Source organism: Myotis myotis, unplaced genomic scaffold (genome assembly GCF_014108235.1).
Source record: "Myotis myotis isolate mMyoMyo1 unplaced genomic scaffold, mMyoMyo1.p scaffold_m19_p_3, whole genome shotgun sequence".
Lineage (NCBI taxonomy): Eukaryota > Metazoa > Chordata > Mammalia > Chiroptera > Vespertilionidae > Myotis > Myotis myotis.
In genome coordinates this window covers 194,381,103-194,400,451 of record NW_023416335.1, presented here as the reverse complement: position 1 = coordinate 194,400,451, position 19,349 = coordinate 194,381,103, and the positions used below count along the sequence as shown (strand labels likewise).

The 19,349-nt window shown below is 36.3% G+C and overlaps 1 protein-coding gene and 1 pseudogene across 3 annotated transcripts in view; one reads left to right on the top strand and one right to left on the bottom strand.

Annotated features, from left to right (window-relative positions):
- Positions 1 to 19,349, bottom strand: part of METAP2 (methionyl aminopeptidase 2) — a 36,322-nt gene that overhangs the window by 11,124 nt on the left and 5,849 nt on the right. For 2 of the 3 annotated variants that reach the window (XM_036300911.1, XM_036300912.1), the window contains exons 3-4: positions 9,870 to 9,972; positions 296 to 457 (exon numbers count right to left, since the gene is read on the bottom strand). In XM_036300911.1, coding sequence (XP_036156804.1) covers positions 296 to 457; positions 9,870 to 9,972 — 265 coding nt within the window. Of the gene's footprint in view, positions 1 to 295; positions 458 to 9,869; positions 9,973 to 14,302; positions 14,375 to 19,349 lie in introns of all 3 variants that reach the window. The other variant, XM_036300910.1, reaches the window with a different exon arrangement.
- On the top strand, positions 4,969 to 5,058 carry LOC118652286 (annotated as a pseudogene).

Below are 19,349 nucleotides of genomic sequence, written 5' to 3'. Positions count from 1 at the left end.
GTGTCCAAGAATTTTAATTTAATATGAACTGCTAGATAGCAAACCAACAGAGTTTAGGACAAAAAATAAGAATAATGGGTGCATTTGCACATGAGTGTAGGTGAATACAAAATAGGATGGGTGAAGTATAAACGCCTCTAATGGTTTCCTCGTAACATCAGCATTACAAGAATTTAGAAGACGTTTCTAGAACCTTCATTTAAAGTAGTAATGAAAGCCAAACATTACAACTGAAAAGTCAACTCTAAAAAATAATTATTTTTCTCATGTTCTTACAAAATCATATTCCTTTTACCAGATTTCTATCATTGTCATCCCAGGCTTAATCCAGCTCATAACATATTTTCTAACTTGTCGATGTGCTTCTGCAGCTTCTCGAAAATCGTTCCAAATCTCTTCACTAGCTTGATCTAAGGCTTTCTTTTCTTCACTTGTAGTTCTCCAAGCAGCTGTTCGCCTTTATAGTACACATAGCATAGTATTAGTAATTTAAGAAACAGCACAATAAACATAAAACCTGAGATAAAAATATACTAATATAAGACATTTTAGATAAAAATATTACATATTTAATTTCTTTCACTAAATGTCAGCATAACTTCTGAATACAAGTAGTCAAACACTTGTAATTAAGCCAAATCATAATAAATACTTTCCAAGAATCTTAAAAAAAAAAAAATCAAGTGAGATTGCATTCATAGTCAGAGGACTAATACCATGCCACAGAAAATAACACAAAACGAGAGAACCAGAAAAGTCAGAAGAGTCCTAGATACCAAGCAGGTAGGAGAAAAAGTCATCATTCCACTCGAGGTAATATATATAATAAGAGGATTCAAAAGAGCACACCAAAATTTAGCATTTAACTTCACCAGTAGGGCAAGTACTAATACAAAGACTTGACCTGGAAATCTGCATATATATATATATATACATATATATATATATATATATATATACATACATATATATATATTCCTCAAAGCATAAAATATTATGGCTTTTGCAGGACTTTTCTACCTGTGTGTGTGTGTATGGTAATCTTCCTTGAAGGATATGGCTCACATTTTAAAAGTGCTAGGAGTAACAGATTTTTTTTCAGTATCTGGGAATGAGGAAATCCACTGATTGCCTTTAAGCAGTACATTTTGAAAACTGTTTTCAAATGACAATCTTTGAAAAAGCTATCCTTTCACACATTCTTAACAAATACTGAATACATAAGGCCTAGCCAGATAGCTCAGTTGGTTAGAGCACTGTCCCTACTATATGCAAAGGTTTTGAGTTCGATTTCTGGTCAGGCCACATATAAGAAACCACCAATGAATGCATAAACAGGTGGAACAACAAATTGATGTTTCTCTCCTCTCCCACTCTCTGAAATAAAATAATTTAAAAAATACTGTATAGTTCACAAACGCAGTGATCACGGAGGTATATACATTATACTTAGTATGAAAGTGATGCTTTCAAATTATTCCTATGGCCTTAAGTTAGTGGCTGGCAAACTATGTGGCCTGCAGGTAAATCTAGCCTGGCACTTGTTTTGTAAATAATATTTAACTGCTGCTCTCGCTTGTGTGGCTCAGCTGGTTGGGTCAGTCCTATGCACTGAAGGGTTGCAGGCTTGATCTCCAGTAGGGGGCATGCAAGAGGCAGTTAATCAATGTTTCATTCTCACATTGATGTTTCTCCCTGCCCCTCTAAAATCAATAAACATGCTCTAGGGTGAGGATAAAAAAAAAAAAAGAAAAGAAAAGAAAGAAATGACAGAATTAGAAATTCACTGCAATACAGTGAATAAATTACTGATAAAGGATCATCAATGAATACTAAAATAGCTAAGTGAAAGATTGTTAAAGACAAGGATATTCCAAAGGTTCCAAACTACCCCATAGATTACATGTTAACTGCAAAAAGAAAAAAGTATCTTTAAAAAAATGAAACAGGGATGATGGTCTTCATATTACCCAAGTGATTAAATACAGATAAACTAATGAACAATCTGAAATTACATCTGATGCAACAGACTATGGTATAATATGAAGTATTTTAATGTCACTTATAATATATCCCTATGAAATATATTTAGTATAATGCTAATGTAAGCCTTTCCAACTAATTCCGGTTTACAGAAAATACAGAAACAGAAAAAAGTTTAATGACACCACAAGGAAACAATGGGAGAAATCCCAGAACATGAGATTTTTTAAATTACCTGATCTCTTAAAAAAGCCAGTTCAATTGAAGAGATGAAGGTAGGGATTCTAATCATATGCAATGTATGAACCTTGATTGGATCCTGGTTTAGGAGGAAAAATAACTAAAAAGATGTTCCAGGGACAACAGGAAAAATATTCTAAATATGAACATTAGGTAATTATTTACATGATACTGGGAAGTTACTGTTAATATACTTAGCTGTAATAATTTAGAGAATTTCTAATTCTAGGGCGATACTTGAAGTTTCTAGAAGTAAGGACTCAAAATAAGACTTCTTTTTAAATGGCCCAGCCAAAAGAAAAAGATCAACAACAAAAAACCACATACATACACACACACAGGGCAAAATGTTAATAAGCACTTTTCAATCTGGGTATTGAGTTCACTTTCACCCTTTCTTATGGAATTCACTATAAAAGTTGAAATCAACAAAGATATTTATTCCAACAAAGGTATTTATTCCATCATTTATAATAGTAAGCAACTAGAATAAAAGGAAAAAAAATAGTAAGCAACTAGAAATAAAGTGTAAGTCCAATAAGAGAAAACTGGACAAATTATGATATGCACACAGATGTGCAAAATTATTCAGCTATTAGAAATACTGTTGGTTTCTTTACTAACATGAAAACAAATTTTAAAAGGAATGATATTGTGATATAAGTCTACCTTGAAAAAGAGTCCTAGGTATTTATATGAGAGCCGTTAGAGGAAGAAATATTAACAAGTTAACAGTGATTTTACTAGTAATTCACTGACAGAATTAAGGAGACTTCTATTCTATTTTCTTCTTTTTGCTAATCTGTATTTACTAACTATTCTATACTGGGTATGTATGACTTGTAAAATTAACATTTTCCCCCAAAAATTGTCTACTAAATTTAGAAATAGATAAAGAATTTAAAAATAATACTTCATTCTACTTCTAGATATCCAGAATAAGAGAAAAACCAGTTCCAATTAACATACAATGTTCATCACAGGAATTTTCCTAATAAAATATTGAAGTCAATATAAATATTCAAAAATAGGGAAATAACAGAATAACAGCCAGATACAGAATAGAATAGCATTACAGCCATTAAAAAATTGGTTTAAAAAACTTTTAATAACACTGGAAATAAACATAGAATGTTGTATTTTTTAAAAGGGCAACAACCGCCCTGACTGGTGTGGCTCCGTGGATAGAGTGTCGGCCTGCGGACTGAAGGGTCCCAGGTTCGATTCCGGTCAAGGGCATGTACCTTGGTTGCGGGCACACCCCCAGGAGGGGGTGTGCAGGAGGCAGCTGATTGTTTCTCTCTCATAGATGTTTCTACCTCTCTATCCCTCTCCCTTCCTCTGTAGAAAATTAATAAAATTTTAAAAAAAAAAAAAAGGGCAACAACCAGTGTAATAAAAATGGATTCAGCCCTAGCTGGTTTGGCTCCATGGATAGAGCATCGTCCTAGAGACTGAAGGGTCCCAGGTTCAAGGGAACATGCCCAGGTTGTAGGTTTGATCCTCAGTAGGGGGCACGCAGGAGGCAGCCAATCAATGATTCTATCACATCACTGATGTTTCTCTTTTCTCTCTCTCTCTCCCTCTTCCTTCCTCTCTGAAATAAAAAATAAAAATGGATTCAGACAAAGATCATCAATGGATGCTAAATGGGAGGACAACATAGGAATGAGATATTTTCATATTCACAAATTAGTTTCCCACAAATTAGTAATTACGAGAAGAAAAAAAAGTATTGATAAACCAAAAAAACTAGATAATACCTTATCTAAGTGATATCTACTCTCAAATCAATCAGAAAAATAGTATGCATACAAATTCACCAATGAAACATTTTCTCCATTTACCTTTTATCTTCCAAGGAAAAAATGGAATGTTATTTTATATTACATAGAGTATGTATAACTGTCATATTTCATTGACAGAATAAAAGTTGCAAAATGTTAAGAATCTAAGTGAAAAGTATACGGGAGTTCTTTGTAATATTCTCACAGTATGGAATTATTCCTGTGAAGTATTAAATTATTTTAAAATAAAGCAATGTACTCAACATGGGTGGTAGTTACAGTTGAGTTCTTTGTGATAATTCAAGCAATTTACAATCAGTTTATTTAAAAACAATGAGGCAAGATATAAAAATCTATTTAATTTTACCAAATCTATAAGAATATTTATTCTGACCTATTTGCAAGTAGTCAAAACTGATTGTATGAATGTCAACAAATACTGAGTTATCAAAAAGCAAACATAACAATACCTTACTTTCTTTTGTATTTCTCTAGGACAGCATATAGCATTGCTTTCAATATTTAAGAAAAGTATCACCCCAAGAGATATTAATCTTCACCTAAGGATATTTTTTTCATTGAATTTTAGAGAGTGGAAGAGACAGAGAGAGAAATACTGATGTGAGAGAGACACATGGATTGGTTGCCTCCTGCATGTGCCCTAGGAATCGAGCCTGCAACCGAAGTACATGCCCTAGACCCGAAACAAACCCAAGACCCTAAGTCCGAGGGCCAATGCTCTTAACTGGCTAGGGCCAAAATCTGCTTTTCTTAACATTACTTCAAATATTCCACCAATTTACAGTGATATAAAATATTAACAATCTGTTACAACTATAAGAAACCAATGGCTTTCCTCCACTTTAGCAATAAACATCTAGAAACGGAGGTAGAAATAAAAACTCCTTGTTCACATCAGTACAATACCAGAAAACAGTCAAGAATAAATTTAACATGCTTGCTTTGGCAGCACATATACTCAAGTTGGAAAAATACATAACCCCAGCGCAAGGATGACATACAAATTCATGAAGTGTTCCACATTTAAAAAATATATAATAAATTTAACAAGAATGGGAAAGAACCTACCAGAAAAAAAAAAATCGGAATAAGTGGGAAAATATTTCATGACACTAGATAAAGACAATGTGACATAACTGCCAATTTTCTAAAAACAAATACATAAATGTAATGCAATTCTGATGAGAATTCTAACAAGGACATTTCTCTTGGGTGTGTGTGTTAAGATTATATGACAAAATAGCTAAGAAAAGTATGAAAAGGAACTGTGTTTGGGTGTGTGGCAGAGAAGATAAGACTGTTTTATCAAATTATCAAAATAGTATAAAGTTTAGGAAATAAAAATAGTATTAGCACAGGAATAGACAAATAGATCAAAGGAAGAGAATAAATAATACAGAAACTGGTTCCATTATACACGAGAATATATATAGTTGAGCCTTGAACAACACGGGGTCTGGGGGGCCTGACCACCGAGCAGTAAAATAACCATGTATTGCTTAATTCAGTCTTCTGCATTTACAGATCCCAAACCACAGATCAAAAACATGTAATTCCAGCCCTGGCTGAGTAGCTCAGTTGGTTGGTTAGAGCATAGTCTTGATACACCAAGGTTGTATGTTCAATCTCCAGTCAGAACACGTACAAAAATCAACCAATGAATGCATAAATAAAATGGAACAACAAATTGATGTTTCTCTCCCCCTTCCTCTCTCTAAAAAATAAAACAAAAAAACAGAAAACCCAAAAAACCCACAGCCCTAACCGGTTTGGCTTAGTGGATAGAGCGTCGGCCTGCGGGGTCAAGGGTCCCAGGTTCGATTCCAGTCAGAGGCATGTACCTTGGTTGCGGGAACATACCCAGTGGGGAGTGTGCAGGAGGCAGCTGATCAATGTTTCTCTCTCATCGATGTTTCTGGCTCTCTATCCCTCTCCCTTCCTCTCTGTAAAAAATAAATAAAATATATTAAAAAAAAAACCAACCCACAAAACACATAATTCCATTATATAAGAACTAGAGGCCCGATGCACAGATTCGTGCACTGGTGGAGGGCGTGGCCTGCGGGGACCGACCTGCTATGGGAGCGTACTCACCACCAGGGGGCAGCTTCTGCGTTGAGCATCTGCCCCCTAGTGGTCAGTGCACATCATAGGAGCTGGTCGACCGACCGGCCATTCTGGTCATTCTGCTGTTCAGTCACTGGGCTTTTATATAGAGAGATACATGACAAGATGGTTGTTCAATTGCATAGGATAAATTAATAAATAATTCTAAATTGAAAAGGATAAATAATTCTAACACAACTGTCTATTCATTTAGAAAGAAGCATTCCAAACCTTACTTAAAAAATTCCAGACCAATTAAAAATGTAATGAAATACAAAAATAGTGAGTTTGAGAAAATCTAAGACTGCTAGGAACCCAGAAGTATAAAATATAAGCATTCTGTATTTATGTATTTAAAACTTCTGGAAGAGCAAAAGAGCAAAGCCAATATGCACAATAAGCAAAAGATGCTCAAAATCATTAGCAGTCTGGGAATCATAAATTAAAGTATTAAAATATTCTTTGATTCATTAATCTCCCTCTTGGAAAACAGTCACATAGTAAAACTACCAAAGCATAAGGAGGGGTGTATACACACACACACACACGTATACATAAATGAGATGTTTAATACAGAACTAGAGGCCCGGCACATAAAAATTCATGCATTTGTGGGGGAGGGGAGGTTCCTCAGCCCTCTCGCAGTCCGGACCCCTCAGGGGATGGTCCACCTGCCGGCTTAGGCCCACTCCCCAGGGGATCTCTGGCAGTCCGGGATCCCTCGGGAGATGTCTGACTGACAGCTTAGGCCCACTCAGCAGTCAGACATCCTTAGCACTGCCGAAGAGGCGGGAGAGGCTACCGCCACTGCTGCTGCACTCGCGGCCATCAGCCCAGCTTGTGGTTGAGTGGAGCTCCCCCTGTGGAAGCACACCGATCACCGGGGTCAGCTCCTGCGTTGAGTGTCTGACCCCTGGTGGTCAGTGTGCATCATAGTGACTGGTCATTCTGGGTCGTTCAGCCATTAGGGTTAATTTGCATATTGCCCTTTTATTATATAGGATGGTTTATAATAGCAAAAAATACTGGAGACAAAGTAAATGCTCACCAATTAGAAAATGGTGAAATAAAGAATATGTTTACACCATAGAATAATATTATGAAGCCATTCAAAAAAATTACAGAGCTATTCTGACTTAGAGGAACTTTATTTTTTTATTTTAAAAAAATATATTTTATTGATTTTTTTACAGAGAGGAAGGGAGAGGGATAGAGAGCTAGAAACATCGATGAGAGAGAAACACTGGTCAGCTGCCTCCTGCACACCCCCTACTGGGGATGTGCCCGCAACCAAGGTACATGCCCTTGACTGGAATCGAACCTGGAACCCTGGACTCCGCAGGCCGACGCTCTATCCACTGAGCCAAACCAGTCAGGGCATAGAGGAACTTTAAAGGGTAGTACTGAATGAGGAAAGTAAGGTGGAGGAAAAGTATGCCTGATTTCATTTTTGTAAACAAGCAATGACCAAAACACTCTCCTTATATAAACAGACATAGTTAACACATATATGAGCATAGAAAAATATGGAAGGCTACCTGCTAGATGCTTACATGGGTCTGGAAGGAAGGGAAGGAAGAGGGAACAAGCAAAAAAAAAAATTAAAAATTTTTATTTAAAGATAAATGTGATCACATCCTAAGTACCATGAAAATTTATGTAATTAATGTAAAATTATGTGTCTGTACATTTTTTAAATAGATGTATCAAGATAGGATATTGACTGATGAATTCAATTTAAAGAAAAGATGCCTATACCATAAAATTCCCCAACTTTACAGGCTAATTCCCTATGAGTACTGGGAACAAGGAAGGCAGTAAAAATATAACATCATGCTTTTTTCTAATTAACAAAAACAAACAAACGAACAAAAACCTGCCCTGGTTCTGTGGTTAGAGCATTGGCCTGTGCACAGGAAGGTCTTGGGTTTGATTCGAGGTCAAGGGCAAGTACCTGGATTACAGGCTTGATCCCCCCGCCCTCAGGGCGCCTGTGGGAGGCAACAAATCCATGCGTCTCTCACATCAATATTTCTCTTTTTCTCTCTCTGCCCCTCCCTGTTCCCTTCCACTCTAAGAGAGAAACAAAACAACAAAAAACAATGCTACAGTAGAAGCTTTCTTAGCCAACTATTGCAACCACTCAATTAACCAATGCTCTTGACTCCCTCTGTAAACATAGTGACTAATTCCCATTGTATTCTGAATATCAGCAGATGACAAGTTCCTATTCTGAATAGCAGCTAACACTTAATACTTACTATGTGTCTGTTACTCTGCTAAGTGCTTTGCATATCTTATTATTCCTCACAACAACCTTATGAAGTGCCCCACTTTTTTTTTTATTTTTACAGATGAGGAAATAAAACTATAGACATGATAAATTACTTGCCCAAGTCAAAAAGCTAGTGTTAGAGCTAGGATTCAAATGCAGATAGTTTAGTCCTAGCTTCCATATTCTTAACACATTTCGTACCGCTCAGGAGTTTTCTCGTGTTTCACGCGCCATCTGGTAAGGACCGGTCACGAGTGTTCTCATTTTTCACTCCCATGGAAAAAGGAGCAAATCTAGATACTTATGTAAATTTTGTTTGGTCCCTCTTCATAGAGGAAAATGTTTCACGCAGTACCATACGTTAAAAAAGTACTTGGAACTTTAATTGTTTAATTGTTTTTGTAAATAAAAATGTTATAATTATTGAAAAACAACACCTAAAGTGCATTATGATTTAAATAATGTGCAGTTTGCCCAAAAACTGGCATATGTCTTAGAGATTTCTATGCGGTACGCAATGTGTTAACCAGTCTGCATAATGCCATTATGTGTCTGCTAACCAGTGGAAACACATATCCTTTCAGAATACTTCCAAGAATTTAGGTGATTTGTTCCCAAAACTTATTTAAGTCACCTGCAGTTACTACTATAATTATGTTATTTAACTATATATATTTCATTTAAAAAATTGTTTCTATGAAAACTAAATTGACTACTCAGAAAAATCTCAATAAAGGCAAGTCATCAAAAAATACTTCTGTGAAATTAAGTAAAGAATTATAAATGGTTTCAGGAAAAAAATGTAAAGATATAGACAGGCATCAGCTCTCAGATTACTTACTTATTCATAGAAATTCAAAATAAAATAGACTCATAGGCAATGCATTATGGATATGACTTATGGGGGAGAAAGTGGAGTCCAATGCAAACTTATCCTAAAAATGATGAAAACCAAATATTTAAGTTAACTTTTATCAATAAAGACTAGAGGCCCAGTGCACAAAATTTGTGCACAGGTAGGGTCTCTAGTCCTGGCCAGCAATCAGGGACGATCAGGTTCCCTGCCTCCTGACCTCCCCGCCTGTTCCTTCCCTCACCCACTCAGCGCCCTCCCGCCACCACTGGTCACCTGCCATGTTCGGTGCCAAACCCCGTGGTCAGCACATGTCATAGAGAGCAATCGAACTCCTGGTCTCCTGGTGGAACTCCCGTGGGGACAATTTGCATTTAGCCTTTTATTATATAGGATTTTTGCTTTTTGTAATCCCACTTTTAACATACTTTTTTGATTAACCAAACTGCTGGTCTCAATCATTTTGGATAAGAGGGCTTCTACTGTATTTTCTCTGCAACAAATTCACAAGCTCTTATTAAGGTAGTGGAGAAAAATTAAATCTGCTTTATTGCTAAACTACAACTTTCAAAAGTCAAACTGGAAGTTATTTTATGATCCTTACCCATCTTGTGTGGGTGGGTACTCGCATTCTTGTCCTTTGGGAAATACACCGTTAGGATACAGGTCACATATTGGAACTGAGGGAGGGTCTGTTTGAACTTTTGCTGTGAGATACAAATAAAGCATTAACTTCTGTAGTTGGAAATAAAATTAAGCAGTTATCATTACAGTTTTTCTCAGTTCCTAATGGTTGTGGTATGTCCTGATTTTAAAGAACCTCCTTGATGTTTGTCTCCTTATAGTTAAAAATACCATGCTGGTCACCTCCTCTCTGATTTACTATAGCTTGGGAATAAAAATATTCAATTCCTCAAGACTCCATTATATATTTAAACAGTATATACCTTGGAAGAAAGCACACTTCTAATGTTTTTGTCTTCATTTACTATACTGGAAATGGGATAGCATATAGAGGTTGGCTTTCACAAATACAAATAAAAGCAGCAACAAGAAAATAAGAAATCTTATAGCAATAAAGTAGAAATATAAAGCTGTTGTATGTTGCCAAAACCGGTTTGGCTCAGTGGATAGAGCATCGGCCTGCAGACTGAAAGGTCCCAGGTTCGATTCCAGTCAAGGGCATGTACCAGGGTTGCTGGCACATCCCCAGTAGGAGATGTGCAGGAGGCAGCTGATCGATGTTTCTCTCTCATCGATGTTTCTAACTCTCTATCTCTCTCTCTTCCTCTCTGTAAAAAATCAATAAAATATATTAAAAAAAAAAAAAGCTGTTGTATGTTAATAAAACAAGTTTAAAAACTTATTTCAAGTTTATAATAGGTATAAAGTTAAGGGTATACATACTCAGTGCCAGTACCCAAAGACTTTAGGTAGCCATACACAAATTTCCCAATACTCAAAAAAGTTAACACCTAGCATATGTTTTAAGAACAGTATTTCCCAAACTACGTACTAAAACACCAGTGCTTCAAGATGCTTTGATGTTCTGTTGTTTTGGTTTTTTAAAAAATATATTTTTATTTATTTCAGAGATGAAGGGAAAAGGAGAGAACATCAATGATGAGAATCACTGATTGGCTGCCTCTTGCATGCCCCCTACGGGGGATCAAGCCAGCAACCTGGGCATGTGCCCTGACTAGGAATCGAACTGTGATCTCCTGGTTCATAGGTTGGTTGGTACTCAACCACTGAGCCACGCCAGTAGAGCTTCAAGATGCTTTTAAAAGATAGCTAAGGAAGTTGTTTTCTAAAAATTTCCCCCAAATATATATAAGAACTAGTGGTATAGTTCTTATCACATGAAGAACTGCCTTTAGTAACAAATGCTGTATCCAAGGAATGTCAGAAAGCTGCATGGGTTATTTTATGACCTTCAATATATACCTGCAGCATTTAACAACTAAGTTGAAGTATGTGGTTTCCTTTGGATTATCACTGATCTTATGTTATAGATCTTTTAAAGTTTTAACACATATTTTGCTCTTTTGTTCTGCAAGGAGAGAAAAATAATATGCATAAATAAAAATATGATTGTTTATTGAACCAAATCATTTATCTATAAAACAACTTTTTTTGGTTTCCTCCTTTAACCCAAATGCTCAATATCATGACTGTCAGCTAACTGGTTTAAATGGCTTCTATGGGCAAGTAAACTTGAAGACACTTTCTTATGTTTCTCCTAAGAGAGAATATTAGAATTTAAAATTTAAAAAAATCTTAGAGGTCATCTAATTTAGCTTTACAGTAAAATTTAATAATCCCGTTTTAAACTCCTGACATTTGGCACTGCACTCCAGAGGCAGTCAATATCTTCCCAACATTCATTTTGGGTGAACCAAAGTATTATCTCATCACCCTCAGCTTCATCTCATCTACAAATCTGATAAAGATGCTTTTTATATTGTCCACAAATTAAAGGATTCAAAGAGATAATTAGAGAAAACATAAAAAATCTATAATCAAAATATCAATCAGAGTTGAAGTTTAGCCTTTACCACTTATTAACTGTGACTTGGACAAATGGCTAAATGTGCCAAGCCTGTTTCCTTATTTACAAGATGAAGAACCAGATGAAATTTTGTACAACCTTTGAAAATTATAATGTACTATATTCAATTATCTAAAACAGTGGTTGGCAAACTCATTAGTCAACAGAGCCAAATATCAACAGTACAACGATTGAAATTTCTTTTGAGAGCCAAATTTTTTAAACTTAAACTGTATAGGTAGGTACATTGTTATTAACTTAATTAGGGTACTCCTAAGCTGGCCTTTGCTAAAAACGTCCTCAATCTGATTGAGGTACGTTCGCTGAGGTCGACCCCTTCCAACTCTCCCATCCACACTCGTCTTGTATACTTGTCTCAGATAGATGAGTGTGGATGGGAGAGTTGGAAGGGGTCAACCTCAGCGAACGTACCTCAAAACAATGTACCTCCCCCGAGCTGTGTATCCCGCGGCCAACGTGCGCTGCGTCTCCCGTCACCCGACCAACACCCCCCACTTTTTCTAACGACACTTCAAAATAGGCTCGCCCAGGCTGAAAACCGACTTCTGCGCATGGGCCAGAAGTTTCAATTGCACTGAATGTGCGGGCCCGCATGTGGTATTTTGTGGAAGAGCCATACTCAAAGGGCCAAAGGGCCGCGGTTTGCTGACCACTAATCTAAAACAATGGATAATTAAAATAATCTGTACTACAGTTATCATTAACTATTACTTATAATTCTCTCACTTTCTAGATGAGGATAATAAACTGCCCTTGTACATTACTTGGTTTATTCCAGAAGTGATTAATGATAGTCTACAACAGCGGTTCGCGACCCCTTTGGCGGACGAACGACCCTTTCACAGGGGTCGCCTAAGACCATCCTGCATATCAGATATTTACATTACGATTCATAACAGTAGCAACATTACAGTTATGAAGTAGCAACGAAAATAATTTTATGGTTGGGTCACAACATGAGGAACTGTATTTAAAGGACCAGAAGGTTGAGAACCACTGGTCTACAAGAATATCTAAAGAACAGAAATTAGAGGCATCAAAGTAAACGAGAGAGCAAAAATCAAAACATGGTAAGAACATAAAACAGAACCTGAAATGAGGCCAATACAAAACCACAGATTTGGCTCTAGGCCTTCTAGAATAAAAAAATAAAAAACAAAACATAAAAAACCTCTAGGTTATTTGCATAGTTCATGTTTCTGAGATGAAACACAGTCATTACTCAGGAAAAGCGCAATTATTCCTAACATTAAGACCAGACAAAAAACTCTCTCTTGAGAGTGCTCATAAAGAAATATAACAGTAAGTTCAACAATATCCTCAGAGGAGGCACAATAAAGGCTGGTGGCAGTGGAAGAATTCTACCAAGAGCAAATACAAGGCAGCCCCTTAACACTCTTCCCCGTTTATGTACCTTCACTAGGGAACAATTTTAGAGTATTTAGAGAAATAGATATTATCTCAAGCCATTGTCAGGTAATACGTCTCACGGGCACACTTCTAACAATTTCTGAATTGAAGAAATATGATATCATAATCTCTAGAAGATTTCTGGAATACAAGTAACCTATGTTCATTAAATACAGACTACACTAGGGGCAGGACTGACATCTTTGAATAGAAGGATCTAACATGGCTGCATGCCTAATAGGAAGAAGACTATCCCATCTCTACCTGGAGACAGATCAGGAAAATGGCTGGCAGAGCCATTATCTTTCTTAAACAATAATTTAAGTATTTCTTGCAACACAGAGATAAAAAGGGAAGTCAAGTCCCCAATATTCTGATTCATAAAATTTTAGCCTGAAAGATTTAAAAGATATAACCAGAACTCAGTGGCTCCCAATAGTTCAAGGGGGCTGGCTCGTCTAAGATAATAACTGTTCTGATTTTCAACCCAACTTTTATTCCCCAATACTCTTTAGTCATCCTCTTTAGTCTGCCTAATAGAGTTTTAGGTCCCTGAAGGTGTTTGATTATGCCATTTTCAAAAACAAACACAAGTAGGATGATATTTTAAGTAAATCTGAAATAAGTGTAATATAAACATTATTAATAGAATTTCACCATATGCACAAATTTTAAATAATGGGGCTCTTCATTAAATATTAAGAATTTCACAATTTCAAAGCTGGCAGGTGAACTGCAAAATTTGTTTACCCTGTTACCACACAGTAGTACTTTAGTCATCCCCAGACTCATTATTTGAATTATTCAAGATTTTAAGACTTCATCCCTAACTGCAGTAACTTCAACCAATCTATTATTAATATCCTTTAGCTGAATATCAGCTAAAAAAAAATGACATCAAGATTGTTACACCAAAGTACTTGAAAAATATTTATATCACTAAATCCTACCTCTAGTAAGCCTAAATTTATTTCCCTGACATACCCCAAGATCTTAAGCAACTTCAAACCCACTGATTAATAACCAGTCAAGTAAGATTAACTTAAGACACTAACGTCCTCTCTTCTTCTTCTTCTTTTTCTTCTTCTTTCCAGTTGTTCCATCTCCATCTCCATCTCCATCTCCATCTAAGAAAAGACAATTTCAAATGCATATTCATTTAAACCGAAGGAAGAAGCAAGCAGTCAGGTGTATAGACATATACACTGCATCTGAAATAGCATATGACAAAGTTGACCTAATACTTTTATGATTTCTTATATTGCTAGCTTTAAGTATCAGAATTTGACTTGTGTAATCAAAAGCACTAGTCAACTGCCTGGCCGATGTGGCTCAGTGGTTGAGTGCTGACTCATGAACCAGGAGGTTAGTTTGATTCCTGGTCAGGGCATGTGCCCAGGTGCCAGGCTTAATCCCCAGTAGGGGGTGTGCAGGAAGCAGCTGATCAATGATTTTCTTTCATGATTGATGTTTTTATCTCTCTCTCCCTCTCCCTTTAGTTTGACTTACTCTATTAAAAGAAACGCTGATAAGGTATTTTAATTTTATTGATTTTTTACAGAGAGGAAGGGAAAGGGATAGAGAGTTAGAAACATTGATGAGAAACATTGATCAGCTACCTCCTGCACACCCCCTAACTGGGGATGTGTCCACAACCAAGGTACATGCCCTTGACCTGAACCGAACCTGGGACCCTTCAGTCCGCAGGCCGATGCTTCATCCACTGAGCCAAACCGGTCAGGGCTGATAAGGTATTTTTAAATAAAAATATATTAAAAGACATCTTTTTTTAAAAACTAGGAAAAATAACTAGTGTTAGTTTAATACCAATAACAACTGTGTGACTTCAGCTAAAATACTAGTTAACAATTTACATATGTTTTGCAGTTAAACACTTGTGTTTCATGACCACATGTGATCCTGGAAGCAACCCTATAAGGTAACAAGGAGTGTTTAAGGGACATGCCTAAGATAATCCCAACTGGTAAATGGCAGAATTGGACCAAAAATATAACCCAGTGCGGGTATTTGGGGTCTTGCATTTTATTTTATCCTGCATAGTTGTGATTAAACAAAGTGTTCTCCTTCTGAGTCAAATTGTATGCAAAAAAAGAGGGCATATTATACACTTCCTAGTTTCAGAGTTCTCAGATTCTCTGATGCCTAAAAATAAAAGTCAAGAACTATTTCAAAAAATAGTTGGCAGAAAAGTATCCAAACCAGCCAAGATCTGCTTGCCAGTTTTTATAACAACCTTCTATGAAGCCCATGCTCATACCCTTGAACTCTGAGAAATTATAGAGGATATTATTATGATCAAGATTAAAAAGTGACTTAAAACATTTTAAGTAAAGGTATAAAACATAGACTTAAGCGTCTGAATTTCTAAAAATGCTACTTAATAAATTTCAACAATTATTTCTCAAGTACGCTAATCTACCCACAAGTCACACTGCTATGACGGATAAATAGAATACTGACTTAATTAGAAGTTGACAGTTTAATAGTATGTTTCCCCCTATAGTATTCTTTTAAATGTTTTACCTCGTGGCAGTAATTCATCTAACATCAATTATTTTAGATAGTGAAATCCACACCCATAAAACAGTATCAAATGACTACTTACATTTTTCTGCTTAAAGAGCTCCATTTTTATTCCCGGGCTGACAGGCAGGAGCCATAACAGAAATTATCTCACCATGCTACCTACTATATTCTTCTATTATAATTATCACAAAACATTATAATCACTGGTTTACACTGACCCCTTATTCATTTGTAAGTTTCTCAAGGGCTAGAGGAACCATTTCTTAAGAAAAGTGCCTTAGCATGTGGTAAATATTTAGTCTATTCAATAAAAAAGTGTTCTTTTGGTCTATTTTATCTTATTTTTATTTTTGCCCAATGGAGAAACAGGAAACAGTAGTTTAGCAAAGAGGGAGGAGGAAGAATGATATAATGCTTTAAGTGGATTGAGTCAGCGGATCCCAACCTTTCGGACCTCTCAGACCACCAATGGTAGTGACCGCTGGATTGAGTGTTAGGAAATTGCCAAAATTTGACTTACAAAATTTCAGTTCCTTTTGTTTGAGCTTCTAAAACAGCGGTTCTCAACCTGTGGGTCACGACCCCTTTGGAGGTCGAACGACCCTTTCACATGGGTCGCCTAAATACATCCTGCATATCAGATATTTACATTACAATTCATAACAGTAGCAAAATTACAGTTATGAAGTAGCAACGAAAATAGTTTTATGGTTGGGGGTCACCACAACATGAGGAACTGTATTAAAGGGTCGCAGCATTAGGAAGGTTGAGAACCACTGCTCTAAAATAACAAACACAAATTTTGCTTGACTTACTCATTACTGGTTTGAAGATGCAAAAGCCTAACAAAAATAACATGGGAATCTTTTGGAAACACAATTTTCGTTTTCCTCATGTGTCAGACAATCAATTCATATAATTCTGCACTACAATTTTAACTGTAACCTTTCATCCAACAAATGTATCTGGGTTCTTAAGTGAGAGGCAAAAGGGACAGAATATTAAACAAGATAGCCTTTGCTCTGGAACAACATTTAATGTCTAGCATACTGCTACATACACTAGACCAGGGGTGGGCAAACTTTTTGACTCGAGGGCCACAATGGGTTCTTAAACTGGACCGGAGGGCCGGAACAAAAGCATGGATGGAGTGTTTGTGTGAACTAATATAAATTCAAAGTACACATCATTACATAAAAGGGTACGGTCTTTTTTTTTAGTTTTATTCATTTCAAACGGCCGTAGTTTGCCCACGGTTGCACTAGACTCAACCTAAAATGCTTCAAGAAGTATACAAGCCACCATTTATTGAACCCTGGTGCCAGGATGGTGGTAGAGCCAAGATCTGAATATTAAACTAAATATGCTTATAATTCCACCCAACATACCATGCTGCAATTTGGTTTCTAGATGTTTTTCTTTTACAGCATCCCAGGATATTCTTAACAGGCAGAAACTGTTCATATTTATTTGTGTCCAAATCAATTAATATTTGTTGAATGACAGTTGGACATCCATATGCAAAAAAGGTACCTTAATCTCTACCTTGCACTATCTACAAAAATTAATTTTAAATAGACTATAGACCTAAATATAACAGTGAAAAGTGTATAAAACTTAAGAGAACGTAAGAGAAAAATCTTCATAATAGTAATTATTTAGCTTTTTGGATAGAACGAAAAAAAAAAAACATGACTAATAAAGGAAAAGAAATAGATAACTTGGACCTCATCAAAACTGAAAACTTTTCTGTTGCAAACAATACCAGCATGGGAGAAAATATCTGTAAAACATATGTATCTGATAAAGAACTTATATCAAGAGTATATAAAAAACTATAATTCACTAAGACAATAATCCAGTGGTTCTCAACCTTCCTAAAGCCGCAACCCTTTAATACAGTTCCTCGTGTTGTGGTGACCCCCAACCATAAAATTATTTTTGTTGCTACTTCATAACTGTAATTTTGCTACTGTTATGAATCATAATGTAAATATCTGATATGCAGGATATATTTTCATTGTTCGCGACCCACAGGTTGAGAACCGCTGCCATAATCTAATTGAAAAACGGACAAAAGAGGAAAACATTTCACTAAAGATACACGAAAGGCAAATAAAAATATGAAAAGATGTTCACCATCATCAGTTATGGAAATGCAAATGAAAACCATAATGACATACCACCACACACCTATTACAAAAGCTAAAACTTTTAAACTAACAATACCAAGTGCTTATGAGAATACAAAGAACCTGGCACTCTCCACCACTGCTGACAGGAATGAAAAATGGTAGACATTTGGGAAGAGTTTCTTATGAGATTAAACATACACTTAATATATGACCCACAACCCTACTCCTAGGTATTTATTTACCCAGGAGCAATGCAAAAATGTCTACACAAAGACTTGTATGCAAATGTTCACAGTAACTTTATTTGAAATAGACAAAAACTAGAAATATCCATCAACCAGTAAATGGATAAACAAATTTGAAATACTACTCAGCAAAAAAAAAGTAGTGAACTACTGATATATATACAACTGATGACTCTCACAAGTATTACCCTGAGCCCTGGCCAATGTGGCTCAGTTGGCTGGGCATTGTCCTGTGCACCAAAGGTTGCCATGCCTGGTTTCAGGCTTGATCCCTGGTGGGGGGTTTGCAGGAGGCAGTTGATCGTCAATATTTCACTCTCATTCTCATTTATAACCACCAACTTAATACCACAGGCATAAACTATTGTTGTGATCTCCAAAATGATCTTCCTATCTTTCCTATATATACCCTCTTTTTTAACAATTGTGAATATATATGAAGATTATATATGAAATTTTTTTTCATAACATTCTTCTTATAAAAGTGCTCAAAGCCTCCCTCAATGGATCTTATATGACCAGTATGCATTGTTCATTAGACTCTGAAGACTTTCACAATATTGTTCCACCCGCCCTCCCCACCCCCAAATGGTTCCTTCTGTTTGGTTTTATTCAAGTCCCATAATTGAGAATGGGAAAGCCCTATCTCCCCTCTACCAAAAGATGCTGTAGAGTAGTTCTCTTAATTAATGAGACTTCTTCAGCATTCAGCCAATTCCATCTCCAAATACCAATAAACTTAACTGTAGCTTATCTTTTCACCTCTAGGTTTTGTCTCTCTACCACCAGCTTTCCTTAAAACAAAGATTCTGAAACAATAGCTTTCCATCCACTCAAAGACTTCTCACACCAGATTAGTACTACTGGTTGAAACTGATTACTGAAATGAATTGGAAAAACAATTAAAATTGGAGAAAACTAAAATCTTCTTTAATACATTGAAGATTTCCAATCTGACAAGCAAAAGTTTCCCCTTCAATGCCAAGAGTCACACAACTTTGTAGAGGTGCAATGGAACTAGGCACACTCAAGATCAGTACTGTGATATTCTACATATAAAAGGTCTACAGCGCCCTGGCCGGCTTGGCTCAGTGGATAGAGCGTCAGCCTGTGGACTGAAAGGTCCCAGGTTCGATTCCGGTCAAGGGCATGTACCTTAGTTGCGGGCACATACC